Genomic DNA, 18,887 nt, shown 5'->3' on the forward strand with positions numbered 1-18,887 from the left:
CATCTCATATTTTAAGGGGGTCTCATACCTTTTAACATGGCGAAAAACTACGCTCTAACAGAAATACCATTAAAAATACTATTTGACCATTGATTTATTTCAAATGTTTTACAGATGTTCTTGATTTTATGTGCTATGCTATGCTGGTATAATGTTTTACATATCTTGGATACTTTATTTTTTGTAAATTAAAAAAAAAATGCATTAGAAACAGCTTGCACGCATGATAAAATACTATTACATCAATGTAATTGAATAAAATTTGTTTCAAAATATAAAGGAAACTGTTCAGTTTTTAAAATGAAGCAAAAGGTTGAGATTTCACATTCACTCAATCTCATTTAAATTTTAAATATTTACAATTTAATTTTAAATAAGATTGGTTCAATGAAATCTCAAACTTTTGCTTCATTTTGTGCACTGAACAGTTTCCTTTATATTTTTTAACAGTTTCCTTTATATTTACACATGCAGTAGGCCATGTGTTTTCATGTTATAAGGGATGAGACCCTTTAAACTTTTGCTTCAAAGGATCTTTCGTTGCTGATCTTTCCAAATGGAATTTGTGTTTTGATATCAGAAATATAAGTTTATTGATAAGCACTTTTGTGCTAATCAGGGTGGCAAATTTTAAATAATACACTGGTAATATAAAACAAACAATATATTATACTCATTATAGAGAGAGAAAAACAAGTTAATTAAAACGCAAATCAATCTACATAACATACATTCTGGGAACATAAGATTTTGGAAAAACAAATTACTATAATATTACTACTATTTCAGTGTGACAAGATGAATAACAATAAACACGTCCTCCACAAATTTTGAAATGCAATTAATAATGCTGAATGCATTAGAAAAAAATGCATAATTAGGTGGGAATAAATTGCTATGAATGAACACACTTCGACGTATATATATACTCAAAAAATGTGCATTAAAAATATAAATGTCAACACATCTTTATAATTTTTTTTTGCTGTCAAATTTTCATTTTTTTTGTGTAGAAATAATTCATTTTGTCAAATGTTTTTCAGTTAAGATGATACATGGTATATTCATCTTCACATAAAATTCTTTTCCAGAATTTTATTACTAAATTTTATGTAATAAATCACTCTTTTTCTCGGAGGCAGTTTTTCTTTGAAGCCATCTTAAAAACCCTCTGAAAGTTCATCTTTAAGTGCTGCCTTCTGATGAAAGCTCCTCAAAGTTCATATTCATCATATTTCTAATTCAAAACTTACACAATCCTTAATATGCCCTGGCTTAACTTCACAAAAGAAAAAATTCTCCAGTTAGAAAAAGCAACCCACACATTTGTGGCACCAGGGTCTGAAATGGATAGGTGATCATGTGAATTCGAAGAGTCATTGCAAAAAGTGCAGGGGTTTTCTGGATTATATTTATATATATACATGTATCGTGTGTGTGTATATATATATATATACACACACGATATATCACTTTGAGAGACAATTTTAAATGAATATAAGCGCAAAAAAAACTTATTTCCGATTCTGATTCCTTTTTTGACATACAAATTTTGTCGCATTATTTAGATTTTTTAAATTTCCTAATTTCCCGTAAATAATTGTCAACCCAAGCTTTTGATGTGATTAACAAAAAAGATTTTTCGACTATATTTCAAGTATAAATTTTAAAATTTACTGAAAAATCCAATAAATATTTACTTAGTTACGTATAAACACCAACAGGTAATATTATTAAATATTAAGCAATGTTTATGAATTTTTTTTCGAAAAACGTTAAGAAATAATACAATAAAATTATTTCTCTTTTATTACTGGTTTCTCTTTGAGTTGGATTGCTTCAATTGAAAAATATTGATATAAATGGAATTTCCCAAGTATGATAAACATAAATATCTAAGATTCTCTTATACTGATAAGTATCATAGGTTCCACTCACCCATCCATCGTCTTGACAGGTATTATTCTTGGCACGTCTCGATTTTATTCTCTTACGAAACAAATTTTGAGTAAAAGCTGACAACATTCATTCATCGTCATTCTGTTCGAAGGGGGTATCTCTTTTATTAGAGGTGGCAGCACTTGTTTAAAGAGTGAGATGATTCTGGCACTCTCTAGAAATGAAGATATATTTCGAAGCACTTATAATAATTGTTTCGGAGACAACAATAACGTTATCGAAACACACTGTTACAAAATTATAAAGACAATATTTTATATTTATTTATTTAATACTGTTTATCACAGGATGTATGAAAAAAAAAAAACGAGGGTTGTTTATTCAGATCAAGAACGAATATAACTGAGCTTATTTTCAAAAGGGAACATTTCCACGAAATGCACTTTTCAAAGGTTTCTGAATCTTTAGGATAAGCACTGTCGAATTACCCAACGAATTATAATTTTGTCGTTATAATGTAAAGCGGGTTGTTTCTACCAAAAGGGAACATCTTGTTCATTCACACTTCGGTATTTTTCATTCAAAAGGGAACATAACAAGGCAGTTGTCCTATTGGCGTTAAGGAATTTTTTTTAAACGGCACATTTTCAGAAGCGCTTTCGAAGTCGCATTCTATAGTAGAACCTATCGATAATGGACACCCATGGAACCGAAAATTCTGTACGCTAACGAGGAGTGTCCGTTAATGAATAGTAAAATGCATTGAGTCGCGTCGACGTAATTCAAAAAAGCGTCCGCTGGTAGAGGTATCTGCTAACGGGAGTGTCCGTTATGGGAGGTTTCACTGTAGAATGATACGTTATTCACAAGAGAGAAGTAAGGGTATCTTACTTGGCTAAGTAAAACCTTCTGGAATCAATGGGTGGCGTAAAACTTTTCAGACTTAACCAGCTCCAATTTTCATCCAAAGGTAACATTTTCACTAATTTTCTTTCAAACGGAACATTTCCAAAATTTTAATGTAGATAACTCCCTTGAATGTTGATCAAGAAACATGGTATTTAAACATTCTTATATCAGTCCTTTATGGTACCTGTTAGGGTATTTTTTACTGTAAAGCAGTTCATTCCGGGAAAAAAATTTTTTTTTGCTTCTACTGTAAATTTATCAAAAGTTGAAGTGTTCCCTTTTGAAAATAAGCTCTTCACATAATGTCTTGATGCGTGATTCGCACGATGCTGACATTTATTGTCTTTGAAGGTATGCATTTGAAAAAGTAAAGTTTTTAATTCATTTTTCACACAATACCAGTACGCAATAATAGATATTCACGCTCAGATTTTTGTGGGAACAGATGTGAAAAGAATGGAATGTGGGCTTTTCCACCCTGTCGGAGATCAAAATCGGGCTTCTCTATCCCCGTCTTTATTTCTTTTCATTCTTTTGGTGGCCACCATCTCGTTCCCATAGAGACGATATACCATTTCTTCCGGAATCGATTGGAAGAACGCTTGGTCACGTGACGTGCAAAGCTTTGGCAGAGGGGAGAGAGAGAGTGAAATGGTTACACACCCACTAATGAAATCAGAGTAACATGCTCCCCGATGCAAGCCCGAAACGTGTCTGAAAGTTCTCGATCCAGAAAACGTGTTCTGCATAACATTTTGTGCATGCGCCGATTTGGTATCGTGTTTACTTAAGATGTTGCTTCGAAATTTGCTTTGGAAATTTGAACTCGATTCCACGTCGTAAGAAATAAGAATTTTAATTTTCATTTCTGATATGGTTAAACAAGACGTGTAGGGTTTTTGTTTTTTTCAACATCGATAAACTTTAGTGAATGTAAAATGTAGCTTCGTACCTGACTTGAAAAGTATTCGCACTATTTTGAAAGAATGGTTATTCATTGTGAAAATGCACAACAGTCGATTGTTACCATTCAATGAAAAATTTCTGTACAAATGTACTGTCATTTTATTGATACTTCAGCTTAGATCTTGATGGTTATTTTATTTTCCGATAAAATGTAACTCTTACAAGAAATTACAATTACAAGATTCCAAAGGAAAATTGGTGTGGCAAATAATGCCATATCTATCCAAATTATTTCAAAAGCATTCCATGTACTTTTACTAGCAAAAACTAACACAGCAACAGCTATTAGTAATCAACTCATCTCCACATCTGTTTTTACGAGAATGCAGGAGCATTTCTTGGGGAAAATGCCAATCAATTGCTAGAATACTCTGATTAGTTTGTATGGTAAAGTATATATTTCAGTTAGATCTGGCCAGAACTCATCCGGGATGTGGTTTTTTAAGAACAAGGTTGAGAGAGACAGGTAACAGAAGATTCGTTTCCATTTCAAAGAACGTGCTTAACTTTTACGGTCTTATGTCGAGGTGGACTTGACATGCGACCGCATCAGGAAACAACGGTACTTCATTATTACAACGGACCCCTTAGGATAATAGGGAAGCCCCTGTGAATTCGGCTTCTTAGCAGAACTCATAACGTCACCTTATAATGAAAACCTCGTACATCAAAAATTCCCAACTTTATAGGAAGAGCAAGAAAGGATGGGACGTCCCATTGAATTTTTAACACACAAAAGGGGGTTCATTTTTTTCTGTAGAGAGCATATTGTTGCTGATTTTTTTTTTTTTCGAAAGCTGTAATAGGTAAGATATGATGTTCTCAATGTCAAAAAGTCATTTTCGAAAAAATTAATGAACGAGTTTTTTATTATACGATGGCGATAAGCTATACTAAAACCGCAAAGAAACAACCATCCAGGGACCTTCCTCATTGAAGGGAGGGGAAGGGTGTTTTAAAGTAAGAACTGTGTGCCAACGAAGTGCAGAAAAAACCCTTGGGCCACAAAGGGTTAAGGACGTAAAATAAAAAAAAATTCATCTTTGTTTTTATTAAACAGTATTCATGAGAATCCAAGAAATATGGTTTTCTCTTATCAAAAAGTATCTTGAAAATGTTTATATATACCGTGTGTTGAATATGTGTATGTGAGATAGTATATAAATTATCCATTCTTTATTAGAGTTCAAGAGACGAATTCTTTAACGATATTATAACTACGTTAGAGAAACTTAACTTACCCTCAAGTGGTTAGAGCACCAACCTCCATTTTGAGATGTGTCCGTATTTAAATCCTGGTAAGAGGAAAGAAAGCATAGGATTCCGGAATTGGAACTATTTGGATCAAGGGTGCTCAACCTTTTGGAGAGTGCGAGCCACTTCATTGGTTTGAAAATGTGTAGCGGGCCACTTGGGTGATCTGAAAATATGCCGCGGATCACCGAAGTGATCTAGAACAGCGCGAAAGGTCATTTAGGTAATCTTTAAATGTGCAGCCGGTCACTTAAGTGTTGCGGGCTGCTTAAGTGAATTTGTGAATGTGCTGCAGGTCACTGAAGTGATCTAAAAATGTACCGCGAGTCACTTAAGTGATCTGGAACAGGGTGCCGGACCACTTAGTTTATCTTTGAATGTGTCCCCCGCTGGTCACTTAAATAATCTGTAAATGTACCGCGAGTCACGTGATCTAGAACTGTTCCACGGACCTTTTCATTGAAAGGGAAATGTGTGCCGCTGGGAGCTAAAGTGATCTGCAACAGCGCCCTGGGCTCCTTAAGTGATCTGTAAATGTACCGCGGTCACTTTAATGATCTGGGAATGTGCCGCTTACTTCATTCTTACAAAAATAGGTTGAGGTCACGGGCCATGGGTTGAGCATGTATGATTTAAATTATCAGATTTCGAACAATTAGTTTCGATCTTCCTATCGTATTTGGCCCTCGTGAGCGCAAAATGGCCATAGTGCGGCAAAATGATATTACGTGGTAATGCGAAGGTGAAAAAATATCATTGAATGGATACTTCTTTTATCGAACAAACGATGATAGTTTTTTTTGCTCGAAAACGTTTCCTATGAATTTTATGACTTTATTCAGTTCATCACTGTTCCATTCTTTCTCTATTTTTCTCTTGGGGTTACAAATAATTTGAATTTAAATCTGAGTACTGTGGAGGTAAAACATTTTATAGCTATATCCGTATCTGTAAATTTGATTACTGAGAGAGAGAGAAATGAGAATGTCTTTCAAAAAATAAAGTAAAAAACGTTCGATAATAAAAACAAAAACATTTTTTTACTTTAACCTAAATTCAGATATGTTTGGCACTATTCCAACGAGCAAGAAAATGTTTAGAGAGAAGTTGGAGGAAAACAAATAACAATATTCTTCAAAGAATAAAAGCTAAAAATTATAGATTCTCACTACATTATATTTACTTGCTTTCTTCGCAGGGAAGTTATTTTTTTACCTATTTTCCGCATAAGAATAGCCTATACTTTCAAGCTTAGAGATAGAAAAAAAAAGTATATTAAGATGATTATTATTTTTTTGCGTCGTAGGGAATACTTTAACCTTCGGGTGCGTTTCCAATGAAAATATTGCTCGCTGCTGTTATGCATAGTGAATTATGGATTAAACTCATATGCTTTTAAGCAAAATATTTGGTTCAAAACAAAATATTTCTTCGTTAAACTAAGTTATTCACCTTGCGGGAAAAAAAGTACGAAGCTATGAGCATTTTACTTCAAATTTATTTTCTATCCCTTTATTTCGAGTATAAATCACAACTTTGCGAATTGACGTAATTTTTAATGAAATTTCAGATTTTTTATTTATATTTTTGTTTTTTTAAAAACTGGAACTTAGCTAAGATTCCTAGATAAAATACGATAAGTATGAAATCTTCATTTTCAAATAAAATACGACATGAATATTAAGGTGAAGTAACAATCTGTACTATTCAGTACCTGATATACAGGGTGCATAGGTAGCGGGGCGCATGGCATTTTACTGGCGAACCGTTGATCTTAGAAACATACTTCCAATTAAAAAAATATCTAAATAACGTGTAGTACTCAGCTAAGTCACTCATGTTGCACACACACAAGGGGTTGTATACTTATTAAAATTAAAAAATAACTTTTCATACCATACGGACACCCTGTGTTTAAAAACCTAATTAAAAAGTTGTTGCCTTGTCTTTAATGATGCCAACCAAAACAACCCACGTTTCTAAGGGCAATATTCACTGAGAATTTTAAAACGGAGGAAAGTTGGAAAAAAACGGCATTAAACGCAGGTAAAAAACCGTTTTACTCGCATGGGTTTTATGGGGTTTTGAGTACAGGGTGTCCGTATAAAAAGTTAATTTTCTTTATTTTAATAACTATACAACACCTTACAACACGAATGACATATCTTAGTGCTACATGTTATTTGGACACTTTTTCTGACTAGAAGTATGTCTCTAGGATCAATGGTTCGCTAGTAAAATGCCATGTGCCCTGTTACCTATGCACCCTGCATGTATTTTTGGTAAAATATAAACTTTAAACACGAGTTATATATACAGTTTCTTTAAAAAACTACGCGTGTGCTCTATCTGTTCTCTAAATGTAGGCAATAAATTGTTTATTGATTTTATAGAGTATTTCTCTTTTATATGTACTTAATAAAATCATACTGTAGTCTATTTCTATAGAGTATATGCTGGTATGTAATATGCATTTATTTTAGTGACGTGAATTAGAAAAAAAAAATTCATTAAATTGATTTCAAGTTTTTGTTCTCAACAGTGCAGCGTATGACACGGTTACGCGTCAAAACGTAGCTATCAAGAAACTGAGTCGACCTTTCCAAAATGTTACCCACGCCAAACGAGCATACAGGGAATTCAAACTGATGAAACTAGTCAACCACAAAAACGTAGGTAGTGTTTGTTTGTTTGTTTGTTTTTTCCCGCGATACACTATGGTGTTACATTGATTACCACTAATTGTGTCTCATTTCTAATAGCCTTGTCGCGGTACATAAGTATAGGGTACTAAAAATCTAAATATCATATTCCTACGGAACATGAATGCACGAATCAACGCAAAATGAGTTACTGTGTTTTTATGTGTCAAATAAAAACACACAAGAGAAGCCGGAACTATAGGGGAGCAAAGGGGGCTTCTGACCAGTGCGGTAAAATTTAGGGGGGGTGACAAATTTTAAGTAGGAACAAAAAACATTATAAAATCATCGAATTTTACAGTGGGAGGACGTCAAAATCATATCCCCCCCCCCCCCGACAAAAATCCTAGTTACATCCCTGCTAGGAAACAGTGACCAAATAAGTTAACGTAAAAATGTTGACTTATGTTAAGTTTCAGTTGAACCATTCGTGTTTATAGTCATGCGGAGTTCATATTGCTAAAACAAATGTTAATCACTGTTTCCCCTCACCATTGGGGATAAATATAAATATAGACCAATATAAATATCGATTGTTGTAAGCTGTTTATGCTATACCTAGGGGTTGTTGCAAGAGCGTTAAAACGACCAATAGCGTTCCAATACATGTAATTAGACTAAGTCATGTTGTTCAGACTTAAACAACATGAGTCTGAACGTTGAGAGAGATAAAATAGAGGTATAAAACATAAACCCTTTGACCTTCTCTAAGGTTCAGACCCCTCATTCACCAATAAAACATGTCTGAATCAGGACAGTTTTTTAACCCTTGATCGCACAATTTGTCCCACATTTTTATTCGATGATAGAAAAACATTTTTGACGTCACAAAATAAAAACTCCGTTACCCAGGCATCATACCCAAAATTTTAATTTCAACTGCTTCACCGTACTTCCATTGCATATACAGTACATACTCGTGAATAAGTCGACCCAGGGCCGCAACTAGTTGGGAGCAGCGGGTCTACTGCCCCGGGCCCTGGACCAGAAACGGCGTAAATTTCACACTTTTACCTCCCTTTTAACGTTATAAGGGGGCACCAAAATGCATGCTTGCCCCTGCTAACCAAACTTCTAGTTGCGGCTCTGAGTCGACCCCCCACCCCGTATAAGAACGAAACAAAAAAAATTCGGCTTATGCATGAGTATATACGTTATTCATAATAAAATCAGCATATCCCTCAATTGGTTGTACCAGTGTAGTTTTTGGCATCAAGTCTAAACGAATTCTTTTATTTACAGATAATAGGTCTACTGAATGCGTTCACACCTCAGAAAACGTTAGAAGACTTCCAAGATGTGTAAGCATATTGAACTTATTTATAAGACAATATACAGTATTTTAGGCAAAAATTACACTATAAAAGTTTCATAGAAGTTAATTTATGAAACTTGAAAAACAATAAGCCTATTCGTTAAATTCCCTCGAATGTAACTGGTACGCTTATTGGTTGCATTTTTCAAGTTTCATAAACGAACTTTTTTATCATAAAAGTTTATTTATACAACTTGAAAAATGCAGTCAATACGGTTATCGGTTGCATTTGCTTGTATGTAACCAATAACTTTATTGTGGTTGCATTTTTCAAGTTTTATAAATTAACTTTTATGAAACTTTTATAGTGTAAGGCCGGCATTACACTATAAAAGTTTTAGAAACGTTCCTTCATAAAACTTGAAAATAAAACCAATAAGCATATTGTTTACATTTGAGGAGAATGTAAGCAAGGTTTATTGGTTGTTTTCAAATTTTATAAAAGATCTTCATTAAACTTTTATAGTGTATTCCTAGCTTAAGATCTGTTGAAAAAGTTTACAGATTTCCTTCGCCTGTATTTAGCCGAGATTTTATGTACAATAAAACCTTGATATAATTATAACCTCTTCAATTCTCAGTGGAGTTTTTATTGATAAATTAAAATATACTCTAGTCATACCCATTCATAAATCAGGTGATGTCAACGATTTAAAAAATTATCATCCGATTTCTATTTTGAATGTTTTTTCGAAAATTTTCGAAAAAATATTGAAACAAAAAAATTATAAATTTTCTAAATCAATTTCATTTTTTTCGAGAAATCAGTTTGGTTTTCTCGAAAATAAGAATACCCAGGTGGCAATTTTGAAATTTTCAGAAAAAGTATATGAACGTATTAATGACAGCAATAGAACCTTTGCTATATTTTTAGACTTCAAAAAAGCTTTTGATAGTGTCGATCATCCAATTCTTATGCATAAGTTACGTTGTTCAGGCCTAAAAAGCAACACTTGTCTCTCACTGGTTTAAAAGTTATCTGTCAAATAGAATGTGTGTGCAAGCAGTTAAAATAAATGATACAATAAGTACATATATGATTATAAAAAATGGTGTCCCACAGGGTTCAGTTCTTGGACCAATTTTATTTCTAATCTTTGTTAATGACATCAATAATCTGGATCTATATGGTGATTTGATTAGCTATGCCGATGACACAATTATCGTTTTGCCAGAAGAAATATATACCATGCTGAAATCTGATACTGAGGGAGATTTAACAAAAATTAACACTTGTTTGAGGCATGCCCCCCCCCCCCCCGACATGGGTGGGGATGACTAGGCCGGAATGATTCTCATTATTTTTTGCTTTTTCACGCTATATATTAACTATGGAGAGGCCCGTGAAAAATTGGTCCCAACGCAAGGGCCCTGTTTGAGGCTGTGGGAGCCATGGGTTGAGGCATAATAAGTTAACCTTGAATCTCAACAAAACTAAACATATAAATTTTCAATTGCATAATAGAAATATTGAAACACTTATAATTCGATGAAATGAGTTGGGATGTTCTGGTGACCAATGTTTCTGCCTGATTTTCTCAGAAACTGGGGAGTTTAAATATTTAGGAGTCACTCATTAGGCCCATAATGAGGCCCGTTCCAGAAATATCGTTCGGAGGGGGACCATTTGCATTTCAGGAGTGGGGACCAAAATGGTCAAACAATAGATTTCGCCATCTTTTCCCCTTTTTCAAGTCATTTTCTCACATTTCGGGCGGGAGGGGGACCAGAACCCCCAAGTCTCCCCCTCTCGCTACAGCCTTGAAGTCACTATAAACAAAAATTTGAAATGGAATGCTCATGCAACTGTACTTAGTAGCAAAATGAAATACATGAATGTTCGTTTGCATTGCTTGAAAAATATTATACCTCTTCAATTTATTTCGTACACTTTATTTTGCTTGGTTCTACGCACTTATTCAGTATGCTATATGTGCTTGGGGAGGTGATTATGAGTCCAACTTGAATGTTTTAATAAGTGTTCTGAAAAAAAACTATAAATATTATTTCCTCTCGTAACCCTACGACCTCTGCCTATAATTGTAAATCAGACTATTAGATTTAATATGAAAAAAATATATATACCGAAATCTAATCTTTATTTATAAAAATCCTACTTGGTTTAAAATCAGGCAATGCCCAACAAACGCACGTCTCCGTTATGGTTTCCAGTATAATATTACACAACCTAAAAAAACATTAACCCAAAAGCAATTTATATATATTTGGTTCCATTATATTTTAATAACCTGCCAAATGAAATAAAATATCAAAATCAATTAAGAGCTTTCAAAAAACTAATTATTAATTATATTAATCTTTTATTACAATAAGAAGGTACTTCTCGACCCCAATTATACAATGTTGTCACACCAAGGCCTCTGTAATATTTGTGTCTATTTGTATATTTTGTTTAGTAATTGTTATTATATCAAAGTGTTTGTCACCACGAAAAAATTTATGTACTCTGGACGGATCAAGCTATCCCTTGAGTAGAATATTGTATGAATATATATTGTATTTTTTTATTTTCTCTTTTTTTTCCAATACACTATTATTATTATTAATGATACTCTGCTAACCAAGAAAATACAGTAGAACCTTGATATAGCTCGACTATTCTCCTCCTCCTAACCAGAACATGGCCAGCCGCTCTATCTCAACGAAGAGATACAAGCAAGTGATCAGACCTGGACTATTCTGGATAAACTTGACTACACGCATAATTCGACATTTATTATTATCATGGTTAGCATAATACTAAATTCAATAGGGAGCAACCTCTTTAATTCGACACGAGATAGCTTAGACCCGCTTAAGATTCGCATTGTGTTACCATGACTAATTTTTCGAAATTGCCCATGGATTTGCCAGTTAATAAATTTTCCCAAAATTTCCCTTGCATATTTCAACAATTCTTCGTGTTTTTTTTTTTTTTGTCATTTGTTGATTGAAAATACTTCCCATACCATAGGGGTAGGGTCATTTTCCACTTTTTGGAGCCTGAAAACTTGACCTGTGAACTACGGAAGTCACAGATAATAGCGGATGATGTCTGAAATTTTTGAGCGAGATATGGTTGAATAAGCTGAAAAAATAAAGGTTTATTTTAGATCGAAATTTTTAAGTTAAAAAATAAAAGTTTTCCTTACTTTCGGCAATCGCACTGCTAGTTCACAAAATAACAGATATTTCGATACACTTATGCTTTTTTCGCCATAATCCGAAATTTTTCAGAAACTTTTCGTAAAAAATTACAGATAATTTTTTTTTTGTTAATTTATAGGTGATGGAATGGAATTGTTTAACTATGTGTATAAGTACATCTACATGACGCAAATGATGTTTAAAAATTGGTAGGGTGAGATCAAATAAACTTCGCTGACTTGGTTTCCGCTTTAAGTCGGCATGTTCATGGATACTTTTAGGGTGGCGAGTTATCGAGATTCCACTGTACATTGTTGTTAGAGAGGTTCCACTGTATATCGTGGTTAGAGAAATTATCGTTTTATCGAGAGGTATTATCATCAGTCGCCAAATTTATACTGTTGTTGGCACCTCTTCTGAATTCGCGTTGTTGGTACCACTATAAAATGCATTTGTAAGCATTTTATATTCGCAACAAAAAGTTAGAATTGATTAATAAAATTCAATTAGTTGTAAAGTGGTTTATCGCACAGCACTTTTGTGTACTACACAGAAAAAGTAGCTTCACGGCAACTGGATTTACACTTTCGGACGATAGATAGTGCAAAATACCGATATTATTAAACACCCTCGGAGAGCAAACACTGGTGAGGAATTTAAAAATGTATCGAAGATGATTTTGAGTGAAATGTAAATAATATCGTTGTAGTGGTTTTGAAATATCGTCAACAAATATCGTTTTAGAGGAGTTATCGTAGATAAGGATATCGTTGTATCGAGAGGAGTTTAACAATAGAATCTAGACAGTTCCAAACAAGATTTGAAAAAATATCGTTGCAGAGGGATTAATCATTATATCGAGCAGGGCCCCCTAACGGTGGGGCTGACAGGGCTCCAGCCCTGGGACCCGGGACAATTACCATCATTTTTGATTTTTCATGCTGTAAAGTCACTACAAAAGGGTCCGTGAAAAGTCTCGTTTGAGGGCCCGCTAAAGATCCCAGCCTGGGAGCCCTGCTCCAGGATGTAGGGGCCATGATATTGAGTATCGTTGTAGAGAGGTGTCAGTGTATGACAGTGTGCATTCTCCATTTATATATATTTTGAGATTTGCAAATACAATTTCATTGCAGATAAATTTCTGATTGCATGTTTGCATTTCTATTTTTACTGCAGTTACTTAGTGATGGAGTTGATGGACGCAAACCTATGTCAAGTCATCCAGATGGATTTAGATCATGAAAGAATTTCTTATTTACTATATCAAATGTTGTGCGGTATTAAGCACCTGCATTCCGCTGGAATCATACATAGGGTGACTATGAATTATTTTCTCATAATTTTATTTGCAATCATCGGATTTGGATAATTTTATTGCGGTCATGGACCCAAAAAAAAGGGAGGAAATGAGCCTTATAGTTATTGATTTTTAATTTATAACTGGGATTTAAAAACTGTGACACGAGAGCTTCCGAATTTTTAAACTAATGTGTGTGTGAGAACCTTTTTAAAGCTTTACCTCTTGATAGAAATAGGGCAAGGAGAGGGGCAAGCAGGTTTTTTGAATGTTCGGGGAAGGTGCGTGCAGATTTGTGAAGCTCAGGAAAGCCGCTACAACCAGGGTTTAAGGGCGTTGGAAATGTTTCGAAACTGTGGGTGCTCGTCTTTAGTTTCATACAAGAAATTTCAATTTTTCTAAATCAATTCTGAAGGTGCTCGGATTCATGCTACAAATTACCGTGCCCCCGGCTCCTACGACACTGCCAGTGTTGCAAATAGAGGGTAGCAGACGTATCTGGTATCCTGGGAACCGAATTCACCGTTTAACTGCTCCTTCAATATTACACGGGGTGTCAAAATAAGCCTCGCCTTAGCAGATCAAATATCTAGTAGTTGCACGGGCTACATAAAAAAAGTCGAAAAGCCTTGTTCTATGAATTTACTAAAAATCACTAGAATAAGAAAAGAACGCCGAAATCTCTGTTATGTGGGGCCGAAATGTTCAGGCCGACAGACCAGACACAACCCAGGCTCTGTCCCTCCCGGGATATAGAAATGTTCAGGCCCGCACCAGGATATATATGGATTTTGCAAGGTACTGCCTATGAAAACTTGAAAACGATGAACTTGGTAAGGACATTCAGAACAGGGCAGTAGTTTGCCTTTTCGGGGCCCCGGGGCAGACTTTTCCTCTGGGGCCTTCTTGTAAGGGTTATTGTTATGTAAAATAAGTATAAATATTTTTGAGCCCCCCCCTCCTATTCTCGGCTCAAGACCCTGGGGCAGTGCCTCGGTTGCCCCAGCCTAGTTACGGCTCTGATTCAGAGAATATCCCTTTACCACATTTCAGCAATTTTATTTGTAATAATCTCATCCGCTATTTGTAATAACTATACAATGGTATAAATTTAATATGCGTGTTAATATCATAGGTTGCTTAAAGGTATGATTCACACACACACATTCTCATCTAGAAATCTCCTAAATATTCCTCACACCCTTGTAATAAATTTTATTGCAATATAATGCCACATTTATTTTATCCATGAAATTCAATGGCATTATTTTCAGGACCTGAAGCCAAGCAATATCGTTGTTAAATCAGATTGTACCTTGAAAATATTAGACTTTGGTTTAGCAAGAACAGCCGGAACAACATTTATGATGACGCCATATGTAGTTACCAGGTATTACCGAGCACCCGAGGTCATCCTTGGAATGGGATACAAAGACAATGGTAACTATTGTTGCATATTTTTAACAAAGCAAACAAAATGAAGTAAACTCTGATAGGAGTCAATCTTGTCATCTTTATACTTCAGTTCATACTTTATACTGATTGTGAGTTCAGTCGGACTATTGAACTACACTGTATGTCTCTGACTATCTGCAGAGGTTAATTAAATAATGACACGCTATTAAATTCTTGTTTACAAGCAAGAAATCTGAGCTCGATTAACAAATTGAAGAGTAAGCCTATACTGAAAGGAATCAGCCACGTGAACTTGAAAAAAAAATTGTTCAGTTCGTTAAACTTATCCTGAATGTTAATCTTTTAAACTGTTTTAACCTTTTAAATGTTACTTCAAAAACAAGCCAATATATTTTTCTAATATAATTTTACAATTTATTGTGAAACTTTTTTTCAGGAATGAAATTTTTTTACGATGTGTGAATAATTGACAGCATTGCTTCCCCCCCCCCCACACATTTGTGAAGGCAATATAATAAAATAATTTCTCAATTAAAATTTGTTTAGTTGCTCTGTGGTCATGTACACACAAGTGGGCCAAGCAAACTGGAACCTATAGTTGAAAACCAGTTTGAATGTGAAATACATTTCGGACATCTCCTGCGTTGCATATGGTTAATTTTAAGATATTTAATTGTAGAAGTCGAAAAAAAATCATGCAAGATTCTTTCAATAATTATATGTTTATGAAAGATTTAAATAAATTAAGATCCATGAAGAAGCAATTTTTTTTATGTTTAATGAGTCAGAATAAAATGCATAGCATAATGACATAAAATGCATAGCATAATGACATAAAATGCATAGCATAATGACATAAAATGCATAGCATAATGACATAAAATGCATAGCATAATAATGTATACCAATAGCCAGAGGAAGAAGGGATCCAAGAATCCAGTTACCTTGAAAAATGTCTGAAAATCATTGATGTAGGCCTATATATGGGAATCCCATCAGCTCCTCCCTGAAAAGCTAGTTTAGTACCCCTCCCCCGTAAAAAAAATACTGGCTACAGCCCAATACATCAGGACCATAGTGTGCTTTGGGTCCCTGGACAAACTTTCTTATGATCCCCTTAGGGGGGTATTCACAGACATGGTTTAAACTATAGTCACAATTTTTTGATAAGAGATTGACACGGATTGGTTCAATTCAGGTTTTTAACCGATCTATGTTGATCTCTTATCCAAAAATTGTGACTACAGTTTAAACCATGTCGGTGAATACGGCCCTTAGAGGTGTTATTACTATGCAAAATAAGTGAAAAGTTTTTTCCCCAGCCCATGAAAGACCTCCATTTGGCTCAACGTCTTGGTTGTCCCAGCCTAGTTACAGGCCTGCAATACATAAAGATATAGATTCTTTTTTGGATAAAACACTAGCTTACATCAGCTCAAAGCAACTGAAAATTACAGTAACTCAATATTGATCTCTCTATATGTATTTGCAGTGGATATTTGGTCAGTTGGATGCATTATGGGAGAAATGATCAGAGGAGGTGTGTTATTCCCAGGCACAGACCGTATCCTTCTATGTTTTATTAAAAATACCATCATAAGTAATTTAATTACATATAATGCTGTTTTTTTTTTCAGTCCATAACAGATACATTTTATTTGCTGCTATCATGTGAATAAAGTTATTAAAAATATGTTTTCTAAGAGAAAAACAGATTATATAATTATTAGACATAAGGGCAAACCACAAGGACACTCAAAAAGATCAATATATATTAACACTAGAAAGACAGATCGTGAGAGTATACCTAGAAAAATGGGATTGGGTCAAAATGACCCCCCATAGTTTTTTTGCAATTTTCGGATACCTTAATGTTTCAAATCATGGTATATCATTTTTAAAACATAAATAGAGTTATAACACAAAAAACAAAGGGTGAAACCACTGGCCTGTTAATATATTTTGTTTTTATCTAGCACTCAAAGCATTCTGTACAATTCACCTCTCTTGATGCACATTTGCCGCACACTGGTTTTTTGCATTGCATACAAGATTGAAGTGTTTTATTGAGTATGCAGTTCCTTCTCACTTGGCATTTCTGTCGTTTTTTGTCTCCATCAATAGATGTTTTGCATATTATCGCATTTTGAATTGTAGTTTTCAAATTGAAATACTCAGAACAGAGTTCTTCACATAACTGCAATATGTTATGCACACTGCAATATGCATTGTTAAAAAAAAAAAAAAAAAAAGCTTTGGCATACAATAAGAACATGCTAATTCAGGAAAAGTTGAGAAATTTCAGGTGGTTCAGTTTATTCTTAGCAGAGATATGTAAGCTTAAACAGCGTGCAGGGTCATAAAGACCCCCGTCTGTCTTTCTAGTGTTAAAGAATCCAACTGCCTATTATATTATTACCACACAAGTTCTTCTTGATGTGATGATAATTAAATTTTACCCTTAAATTGAAGCCACATATTTTCAAATCTGTTTTTGTTGAGTCCCAGAATCATGGCTCCCACAAGGGAGGGGTTGACAGGGCTCCAGCCCTGGGACAATTCTCATAATTTTTTGTTCTTTCATGCTATAAATTCACTGTTGAAGGGTCTGTGAAAAGTTTCGTCTGGGGGCACAACAAATATCCCACCCTAGGGGCTCTGCTCCAGGATGTGGGAGCCATGCCCGGAATGCACTATCAAGAAGTTTCACTGTCTATGTATCACAGAGATTTTTTAATGAAGACCCTATGTAAAGCCTTTTATGCAACCCTAAGAGTGAAAGAGAAAAAATACCTCTTCCCCCCCCCCCTTCCCCATTAGAGAGTGAAAAGGAACAATATACTTTTTGTCTGTTCATGAGATGTATATATTCCTTGAATAAGTTGTTCGACCTTGATTCCATTGCAAAATAGGATGGGGGGGGGGGGCCCTCTCATTTGGTGGTGAAGTTCTGAGACATCCTGCATATTTCATTCATTTTCATAACATTGTCACTTTTAATGACTGTTTAGTTAATGGTTCACTTTTTATTCAGAATCACTCACATGCGTTTGAAATATGGAAGCTTACAAAGTTGTACTTGCATGGAAAAAGTGTTAAATGTGCAGAAAAATTATAACTAGAACTAGGAACTCAACATTTGAAGCTAGAGTAGTATGATAACAAATTACTTACCAAGCAGTGAAATTATGAAATTCTGTTAATTTCCTGTGCATGTATGACATCAGAGATGAATGCTGTGAATCAAGTAGGATCATGAGTTTTTTTAAGTCATTATTTTTCATTGTTATTATGGTAATATGTTTTTTATGTTAATTTATGTTAATTACTTTATTAACATAATCATTTACATTAAAAAAAATTTCATTGTGAAACTAAAAAAATAACTTCACCACTTGAAAGGCTCTTCTATGAAATAAATTATATTATTTCTAATTTGATAGCACGCAAGTCAGTTTCTTATCCTCTCTTCCCAAAATTATTCTATTATAAAGCCCCTCAAGCAAAGACGAGCAGGGAATTTCAAGTGAAAAACATGTTTATATCTACTCACATCAAGAAAATTCCTGAGGTTACTTTCCTATATTAAATCAGCCCACACACATGGCAAGTGAAAGAATGGCGTTTTGTATTTCTTCTGTAGAACTTCCAAAGTAATATTACATCAAAAACATTGAATGGGTTAAGATATTTTTGTTTAGTCCTTCTGTTAGGCAAATAACAGAAGATAACTCATCCGACTAAAAGACTATTACAGTTGTTGAAGTTCTGGCACTTTTATCAACTCCAAGTTTGACAGACTACAAAAATTCATATTCCCTTCTTATTTGCCTCATATAATGTTGGTTAATGTTTGAGGGGGGATTCTTATATTGATAGTTTTCTGCATACTAGGGTTGTTAATTAGCTTTGCATTTTAAGAATAATAAAAAGTTTAGGCTTTTTATGTTACAAATTATTTTTTTCCCTTTTATTTACACTT

General features: G+C 34.3%; 1 protein-coding gene across 1 annotated transcript in view; it reads left to right on the forward strand.

The window, feature by feature from the left end:
- LOC149080671 (stress-activated protein kinase JNK-like) overlaps positions 1-18,887 on the forward strand; it is a 67,741-nt gene that overhangs the window by 34,471 nt on the left and 14,383 nt on the right. Inside the window, exons 3-7 of the mRNA XM_089239864.1 lie at positions 7,571-7,700; positions 8,973-9,031; positions 13,369-13,507; positions 14,764-14,929; positions 16,398-16,469. Of these exons, the coding sequence (XP_089095990.1) occupies positions 7,571-7,700; positions 8,973-9,031; positions 13,369-13,507; positions 14,764-14,929; positions 16,398-16,469 (566 nt within the window). The remainder of the gene's footprint in view (positions 1-7,570; positions 7,701-8,972; positions 9,032-13,368; positions 13,508-14,763; positions 14,930-16,397; positions 16,470-18,887) is intronic.

Source organism: Pholcus phalangioides, unplaced genomic scaffold (genome assembly GCF_987345545.1).
Source record: "Pholcus phalangioides strain wild (caught in Gottingen) unplaced genomic scaffold, Ppha-v1.0 ptg000011l_1, whole genome shotgun sequence".
NCBI classification, from domain to species: domain Eukaryota; kingdom Metazoa; phylum Arthropoda; class Arachnida; order Araneae; family Pholcidae; genus Pholcus; species Pholcus phalangioides.